The sequence below is a fragment of the Panicum virgatum genome, chromosome 4K, assembly GCF_016808335.1.
Source record: "Panicum virgatum strain AP13 chromosome 4K, P.virgatum_v5, whole genome shotgun sequence".
Classification (NCBI taxonomy): Eukaryota; Viridiplantae; Streptophyta; class Magnoliopsida; order Poales; family Poaceae; genus Panicum; species Panicum virgatum.
The window spans coordinates 31639998-31649176 of record NC_053139.1 but is presented as its reverse complement, the minus strand read 5'-3'; the positions used below and the strand labels follow the sequence as shown (position 1 = coordinate 31649176).

General features: G+C 44.8%; 1 protein-coding gene across 2 annotated transcripts; it reads left to right on the top strand.

Annotated features, from left to right (window-relative positions):
* Nucleotides 1-1609: 1609 nt before the first annotated feature.
* On the top strand, nucleotides 1610-4321 carry LOC120703650. 2 transcript variants are annotated; one of them, XM_039987797.1, is made up of 6 exons: nucleotides 1610-2309; nucleotides 2418-2494; nucleotides 2619-2679; nucleotides 2831-3059; nucleotides 3298-3721; nucleotides 3822-4321. In XM_039987797.1, the coding sequence occupies exons 1-6, from the start codon at nucleotides 1883-1885 to the stop codon at nucleotides 4197-4199; spliced, it is 1596 nt and encodes a 531-aa protein (XP_039843731.1). In that variant the 5' UTR covers nucleotides 1610-1882; the 3' UTR covers nucleotides 4200-4321. The 2 variants fall into 2 exon arrangements, with proteins under 2 accessions (XP_039843731.1, XP_039843732.1); XM_039987798.1 differs by having other exon boundaries at nucleotides 1616-2309; nucleotides 3828-4289.
* Nucleotides 4322-9179: the final 4858 nt, after the last annotated feature.

Sequence of the window (9179 nt, the reverse complement as noted above, 5' to 3'; positions counted from 1 at the left end):
TCAGCAATAGTCCATTCATCCATAGCCAAGTCTCTTAGGTGTGTCCCACAATGATCGAGATTAGAGACAAAGTGTGCGTAGAAACTTTGCCACTTCCAACATCAATAGGCAGACCAGTTCATCTTCTCAACACCACGGGGTAATTATATCAATCAATCGTTCGTATTGATATATTTTGGCTGCTTCTCTGACCATGTACAGTTCGGCAGACCTGAGTCAACTGCCCTTTCGTTTGGGCTGGTGGATTCAGATCTTTTTCTGCTGAATTGGTCATAGTTAAATTATTCATGTAGCGCAAGAATTCGTGTGAAGATGGCGGTTTGACTTGTGAATGCCTGCGATGACGACCTAAACCTGTACATTGACTAATAAAATCTAATTTTCTAGCCAAGTAAAACTATATGTGTGCACAAATAATTTTCCTTTTTTATGTTTTAAGACTTTTATTAATCGAATAGTCTATTTTGTTTTCCTTAGTAAGCTAGCTCAGCAATCATAAAAACGTGTTCTTGAAATGAGTAGCACCAACTATGTGTTATATAGCTTTATCAACATAAGCTTTAGCTAAGTGCTCCGAAGCTAAGGACTTTTTACCTTAACAGATTAAAAAGTTGTGTCGAACTGAGAAGCATAAGAACCGCGCCTTCCAGTCTCCTCACCACCTCTCATAGTTATCGCCTTATCGGAACTTATCAGTGCTCGGAGCTGCTAATGGCCCTCGTGCGCTCGAAATGGGATAAACGTCCAAACAGTTCCTCATCATGTGTGAAATGGAATAAAACTTTAGGAAATTATGAAATTGGTTATTATTAAGTGTGTAGTAACTGAAAAAAAAAGATATTTCCCACATGTAGAAAATGGGGAATATGAATATATCTCAAGTGCTGTAGTACGTAGAAGTTAGTATACAATGCTAAACTAATAATGCTCAGCTTCAACACACGATATATAAACATAAAATTTGAAATCTTGATACCTGTTGGATATATAGCTAATTAATTTCATGATTGATCAGATGACGCAGTATAAAAGAGTATAGTACTACTCAATGTATACTCATGTACATACTCTAATGAGCTGGTGGAAGAGATGCAGATTAAAATTGTCCTCATTAAAATAGTCTAATTAAAACTGCAACGTATTAGCATTTTATATACGTATATTCCAGATAAAAACGCTGCAAGCTCACATGCAAACATCATTTGTTGTATGTTATTACTTATTACTTGATTCTACAATTTTTTTTCTTTGTATCAGCTTCTATACTTTTGTTTTATTTTAATTTTTTGCAATGTTTTCATTTGCAAAAAACTATAATAGAGTAGCTAGAAGACATAACCAATTATCAACTCTTCCAGCCTGCATGAATTGGGCATTCGGTCAGCATGATAAAACCTGGAGACCAACCAATGTTTTCCGTATAGACAAGCAGGCGTCAACTCTTCTGCATGCTTTCCCACAGCCAGTTGGCACTTGATAATCAGGACCCCACCCTCACATCCAGCATAGCCACTACCCCCTCTACACAAGCCCAAAATAACAAGACTACCATGCAGTAGCATACTCCCTTATTCCCTCACCCTATAGAAAATTAAAATCTTTGAAATGGAATAATATCACTGTTGAAAACTAGTCAATGTAGTGAAAGGCTTGTCCCTTTCCCTGTCCTTATATTTTATTCTTGCATCAAGCTTGCTTATGCTTATTCCCGTCCCTAGTATTATTCCCATCACATTCCCCTCTTTCTTCCTTCCTTCCCACTTCCTAATAATCCCCCAACACACCTCATTCCAATCCTATCATGGTGGTGTAGACTAGAGAGACGCCGAGGAGGAGGCAGCAGCAACCTCTGACTCTGAGAGGTGGGAGAACCGGAGAAGGCATGGGAGAGGTGAAAGAGAAGGTAGTGATGGAGGACGGTGAGAAGAGATCTTTGGAGAAATCTGTACCACCTGCTGCAGTTCTGGACCTCAACGAGGGCTTCAGCAGCGAGGGGAGTGATGGAGGGGAAATCGGCGAGGATGCTGATGGCGACAACGAGGAGGAGGAGGGCATCGACGACGAAGGCGGTAGCACAAGTGAAGTTGCAGGAGCGGGAAGGAGTTCAAGCAACAGCAGCAGCACCAACCACAATTCCGGGAGCAACAGCAAGGATCATGACATGAATAGCAGCAGCAAGGGCGAGGGCGGCGGCGAGAGGGCGCCAACGGTGAGACAGTACAATCGGTCCAAGCTCCCCCGGCTCCGGTGGACGCCAGACCTGCACATGGCGTTCGTCCACGCCGTGGAGAGGCTGGGCGGTCAAGAAAGTAAGTAGTAATCTTATGAATTGGTGTTCTTGTCTGCTAAATTTTTCTCCTAATTTTATTTTATTTCCTTTAGCTGGTGTTCTAAATTTTTGTTTGATTCATCGATAGGAGCAACCCCAAAGCTGGTGCTTCAGATGATGAACGTGAGGGGGCTCAGCATTGCTCATGTAAAAAGTCACTTGCAGGTAAAGCATATCAGGAACAGGCCTACATCTCATGACTAATTTGTTGCTGTGCTTGTTGTTTTCTTCACAGAACAAACGTTGGTCCTAACCTTTTTTTTCCTGTTCATCCATTTCGACTTTTCAGATGTACAGAAGCAAGAAGTTGGACCACGAGTCTGAACACGAGAGAGCAGCCATGTCCTCCGGTCCGGTTCTCATCTCAATCCTCTCTCTCTCTCTCCCTCTCTCTCTCTCCATTTTAGTTTAATCTTGTCCACAGTAGCATACATCGAAAACGCCATAGATTTGATCATTAATTTCCTATTTCCCTAAACCTTCGCTGCTCAATTTTGGCAGTTTTCTCGCCCATGGACTTCCACATGAGGAGAGGAGACCATCCCTTCCATGACATGTTCTTCCAGCGAGCGGCGAGAACGGCGATCTCCTCCAGGCTGCTCCACAACGGCGGCTTCTTCGGGTCAGGAAGCGCCGTCTCGCCAGAGGCCAGCAGGCGGCTTTACGGCCTCCTCCAGAGCCGGCAGCCCACCATGCAAACCATCGACTTCAAGAACTACAGTAGCCTCAGGTACTTAACCAGATCGAAAGAGAACAGCATACCACTAGAAAAACGACCTTTCATCGCGCACGTTATAGTATACCGGACACCACACGGAGTCATTTTAGTATCCCGGCCGGGTCCAAATTTGAAAGCATCCAGAACTATTTTAGTACCGGATCAAAACACCATCGTGCTTGCTCAACTTCGATAGTCGTCCTGTGATCGTTTGAAACCCTAACTGGTCTTTCTCCTCTCACGCGTATAGGAATCAGGAGTGGACGTTCAGCCAGCACGCGGCTGCTGCGGTGGCGAGGGCTGGCACCATCAACGACCATGGTCAAGCGAAAGGGCTCATCCACGACATGATCTTCAGAAAGGAGGGCAAGCCGACGTCGCATCTGTTCGACGTGCGGGATGCCGTCGCCTCCGACCGGACGTCGGCCGCGGCAGCGGCTGCTGCTGATCACGGCCGAAGGGTCGGGAGCTCTGATTGGATCGGCAGCAGCTCCGGGCCCCTGTCTAGGACAATGTCGGCAGCTGCCTCCACGGGCTTTGTGTTTGGCAGTCTCCATCCCCTATCCAGTGGGAGAGTCTCCACCGGTAGCAACGGCTACCACCCCAACGGCGATGCCCACACGACTTCGCCTGATCACGTGGTGACGAAGAAAGCCCTAGGCTCCCGGCTCGAGGTACATGTCATTCCCTATCCCTACAGCATTGGCACGTCCATTGTTAACTCGGTCATGAGTGTCATTGACACTGTACGGCCGGATTTGTGCTGTCATGGAGTTGCAGGAGCACCTAGAGCCCAAGAATACGGCCGGGACTGCGGCGAAGAGGACGAAGGCGTCAATGGAGGATAACGGTGGGACGCCGGACTTGCAGCTGAGCTTGAGCCCCAACGCGGGAGGAGATTCCGACAAGCAGCTGGCCAAAAACAGGAAGATTCTAAACATCGCGTTAAGTGAGCAGGAGGAGGTGGATCGCGATAAGATGCTGCCACTCTCGCTCTCACTGTCACTCCGGGGCGGCGACAGCGGTGGCGAGGGGAGCGGCGGGGATGCCGGGAGGTTATTAGAGGCAGCGATAGGTAGTAGCAGTAGCAAGAAGGCCGCTCTGGGGCTGAGTACTTTGGATCTGACCATGTCGATCAAGGCATTGGAGTGAGATCTTTCAAGTACTTGTCCCAAGGCCTTCCAAAACATGCACACTGCACCATGAGATTAATTAAGTAATAAGATTGTTAATTTGAGTTAACCGTGCTTCCAGACCATATACAAATACATATATCTTATGCTGAGTGACTTGGACTTAGGCACTTAGCTAGGGAGTCTTTCTCTCTATGCATGCAAACTCACATGCATGTTCAGTTAAATTTTCTTTTTCACGCTATCACTGCAGAGTGAAGACATACCAAATCCAAAAAGCTAATCACCTTCGTTCATTCATCAATGGTTAAAAGCATATTCCCTCATCAATGGTTAGATATCAAATTTATTCAACCATTACTCACGATCCGTGTACTCATTTCTGTCCTGTGAAAAATTAATGTTGATCTTCTCATTTCAAAAGATCAATGCTTATTTCAAAAGATCAATGCGCATAGGAATAATGTACTCCCGTAAGTCACAAATACTTGAAGGAAGTATTTCTTTTGAGACAAATCTGCATTTTTTTCCTGAAATTTAACTAACATTTCAAAGTTATTTACAGTCAAAGGTTAAAAACCAATTGTCCGGAGCCTTTTTTTTTAATTTAATCAATGACTATATTACTAATTGAACAGACTACAACTAAACATGCATATAATCATTTACGTAGTTATTATATCATTAAATGACAGAGTGTATTTTTTTCATGAAAATGCTGGAGTATTAATTAACTATGCACCACTAGAATAAATTTGTCAGTAAGTACTTATTCTCAGTCTAATAATAGTAATATTGCGATGACTTTAAAGTTCTATAATGTCCTATACGTGCCAGTAGTGGGTTTATAATTAATCGGCAACTCTTGTTGTTAGCATACTGTTCTGTGCATCGGGAATTTATACTAATGTCTCTTATATTAGGTGTATAATAACAGAAGCCAAGAAACGTAATATATTAGAACAACCATGATACAAAGACAAGTAACGAAGAATGTGTGTTTATTTTACATATTCCAGCAATAGAATATACTTAAATTTATAAATACGGTATGAATTAGAAATATTTTTCTAAAAATCGTGTACTGCACAAAATGAATAAAAATTATATATGAATATTCTTGTTTTATTAAATCATATACGAATCTATTCTTTTTCTAGTACTTATTAGGTACCTACAGTGTGTTTCCAAAGCACGCAAGAGGTACAAAAGATAAGCATTATTATATGGAGTACATAGAACGAATTTAAACATGTGTTTAGTGGTCCGGGTATACGACGTTCACAGGTCCCTGAACATGAAATCTGATAATGTACAAGGACGCTACTTAAAGCTTTTTATCCTATCCAAATTAGTAAACTTGACAGATTATTCAACGAGAGAGTAAAAAAAAATCGTTGGGACCTTACATTATTACACAAAGAGTATGTTCAGTTTGGGATCTTGTGCATCATAGATCCATATAGTATTCTGTTAGTGGCTACACTTAGTGATCGAAATGGTTAGTTAAAATTGACTAGTCAAAACAGATAAGTAGTGTAGGAAGTAGGAACCTAGAAAGAAAATTTTCACTTTCAGTAGTCATCTACATATATTAGCCACATGTGTAGGCTAAATTATTCTAATAACATTGTTCTAATAATGCCATGCGGACTGCAGAGACTGCTCTGACCATCCATACTTGCCATGCATATCGACTTGAATTGGGACGGTCTACTCTATAAGCTGAACTAAATACAGAGGACAAAATGAGTGTTGTAGCAGCTGAGTAGCACGTATCCAAAATTCTTTTTTAGGGATTAAAAGAAAATAAACTTTTGGAATTTACACTCTAATTTATTGTTGGGGGTCTCATAGTACATAATTGCGTGTGTGTTTGGGCGATATAAGGGCAGCGGTGAGGTTAAGTTTGATGTTCAGCCAGTGGCAGCATCAAAATAATTTCCGGTTGTGGTTGATGGCAACAATGGCGGGAGTTTTTAGCGACCTGATGCCAACAAAACGGTTCAAGGTTATGGAACGTGACATCTATGCGCCGGCCTGCCTTAAGTCCTCAACCTAACCTACCACCATCATACATGGAGAAGATAGTCGCATTATGGTGCTGATTGATAAATTTATCTCTATCTACTATACTAAGGGTCAAAGGATATCATGGTCAAAATTAATTTTCTAAGCTCTTTTTTTTCTAAAGAAACAACTGTACCAGTAGTGTGATGTCTAATTTCAAATGAAAGTATTCCATGAATTGATATTTGGTGGGCGAGAGGGAGAAAGATCCAAGGATTCCTTGGACTTGTCCATGCCACAGGGTTTGAATCCTTCCAACAAGTCACTGAAAAGAATTCTTTAGAGCATAGAGAGGCCAAACCTTACGAGTTACGATCAGAGGGCACTGTTCAGCATTAGCACCCTACTGACATGCCACCTGGTGAGCTTCAGAAGAACACAAAAAGGAGGAGACTGTTTGCATTCAGAAGCTACTCCGTGCGCAGTCATATCCGATACAACGTCTCCATGCACACTTCATTCATAGCCAGTAGCTATCTTCCCCACGCACGCCTGATGAGAGAAAACTGAGACCGGCCCATCGACTCGATCAGGACAAGAAACGCATTAGCTACCGTAGGGGCAGCGAGATGACAGCCTCTGACCAACACACTGCCGTCCATGAAGCGCTACAGAATGTTGCCGTCGTGTCACCGCCGCTAGTGCTAGCTCCTCGCTTGACGTTTTCCAGCTCGTGCCCTGACCACATGGCCAGGGGCCCAGGGCCCCCGGGTTACTCGGGTGTTCTACATGGATCGCCTCCGACCTGCGCGGCCGGCGCGGCGCAGAGAAATTCCAAGTCCGAGGGGCTTGCGCAGCGGCAGAGCCTGCAGCCTGCAGGGCCCGCGACGCCGACCGTTCCTCCAACAACCTGACCCACGATTGACTTGGGAGTTTGGCCGGGTGTTCCCGCGTCAACATGTCACGTTTCAGCGTCAGGTACACACTCGATTTGTATATAATTGAGTTGCTGCTAGCTCCACGGATGCCCTGCAAAGTTGTCAAACTTTTTTTTTTGTGAAGGGGCTGGATCCCGTATATTAAAAGAGCTAGGCTCTTACAACCAACACCCTGGAGGAAGTATAAAATACAAACAAGTCCTCAGCATACATCCTCCAGTGATTTAAACTTACGTACAAGACCCTAAGAAAGTTCAAATTTGAAACATAGATCCTTGGGTCTTGAAGCAGATCTCCTGGACATCGCACTCCCTCTGGCTCCTCCAGAGCCAGAGAAAGAGCACCACGCCAAGGACAAGAACTCAACCAAGATGTCGACAGGGACCTCCAGCTTGTAGCCGCAAGCCATCTTCCCTCTGGCATGCATCGGCCGTCGCCGTCGAGAACTTGGAAGAGGACAGAACCGGCAGCACCAACGAAGTCGATGCTCCGGACTGAACCCGCAGCTGTTGACGACGTCACCAACCCGGAAAAGAGCCCCATTAAAGGGGAATCCAGTCCACCCTCTGCCTGGGCAAAGGAGAACAAAGAGGCTCCCAGCTGCCAGTGTTGCTCACCGAACTTCGTCATCATGCACCAGATCATCGATCCACCATCTTCCTCCTCCTTCCGGACCAAGAAGCCGACTCCACGCATAGGAAGACCGCAAGAAATCCGCGATACAAGAACATCGGCCGTCAAGCTTCGAACTCCGACCACCCACTCACTCGTCGCCATCGATGACCCAAAGCACGACTCCAGCAAATCCGGCGAGACCACCAGGTAACCAAGAAACAAACCCACCATATCCAAAGTCGTCTCCATAGGAGAAGAACACCCGGAACAAAAAATCCCATCTGATCGGGAATCGAAGGGAAGCTGACCTCACGGACCAGTCGACGAAGAACGCCCCACCAGAGTTGGTCAGGAGGAACAAAAGCTCCATCATCGAGCCGCCAACGCCGCTGCCGCCGCCGCCGACGGAGATAACACAGTCGCCCAGCGATGACGCCACCGGGGACAAATTATTCTAACCCTAGCCTAAAACCTAAGCTAGAAGAAGAAACTGTACAGCCTCCAGCCGATTCAGCTTCCCCTCCCTCTCCGGCACCGACGAGGTCGCCGGAGAGGAGGGGGAAGCGAACGAATCGCACCCGGAGCCGAGGGATTCGCCTTCCGCCTCCGCTTTGTACTGTAGTGAAGGGAAAAAACGAGAGTAACTTCTTTCGAATCTTCTCCTGCAAAGTTGTCAAACTGGCTGGTAGGCAATTAGTCATGGCATGGCTAGCTCTCCGGAGCTCGTTCTGCTAGAACGACCTTGGTCGTCATCAGGCATTGGAAGGAGCTAGCACATTAGGTGTTGAAGGAATAACTTATTGTGATTTTGGCTAAATGATATCGACATCACTGATGTTGAAAATGGTACCTTAGGCGTGGAGTTGTATTAACAAAAGATAACTTAACCAAACAAAACTGGCACAAAAATCAACATTGTTGTTTCTGCTATGAGAATGAAACGATACAACATCTGTTCTTTGACTGTCGATTTACAAGGTTGGTATGGGCTACTGTTTATGCGGCATGGGGTCTCCCACGGCCTCGCGATGTATCAAGTATGTTTGGAAATTGGACGATCGGTGTTGGTCTGTTTGGCGCTGCAGAAACTCTGTGATTTTTTATAACAAACAACCATCCTTTTTGAAGGTGATCTACTCTACAACACACTGGCTATGCACGTGGGCTATTCTTCATGTAAGGAACATGGCCCCATTTAGGCCATTATTTGTGATTTTGGTGATTGAGTGACAACATAATCAATGGGACTAATGAGTTTGTGAGATCACACTTGTAGGATTTTTAGGTCCCATGGATATGAGTCAACACGTCTAATTCATCATCAAGACCCAATGTTCAATCCATCGTCGAGACACCAAGTCCAATCCACCGTCAAGATGACAAGTCCAAACCGAGGTACCAAAGTATAGTGAAAAATCCAGAGATAGAAGATATTT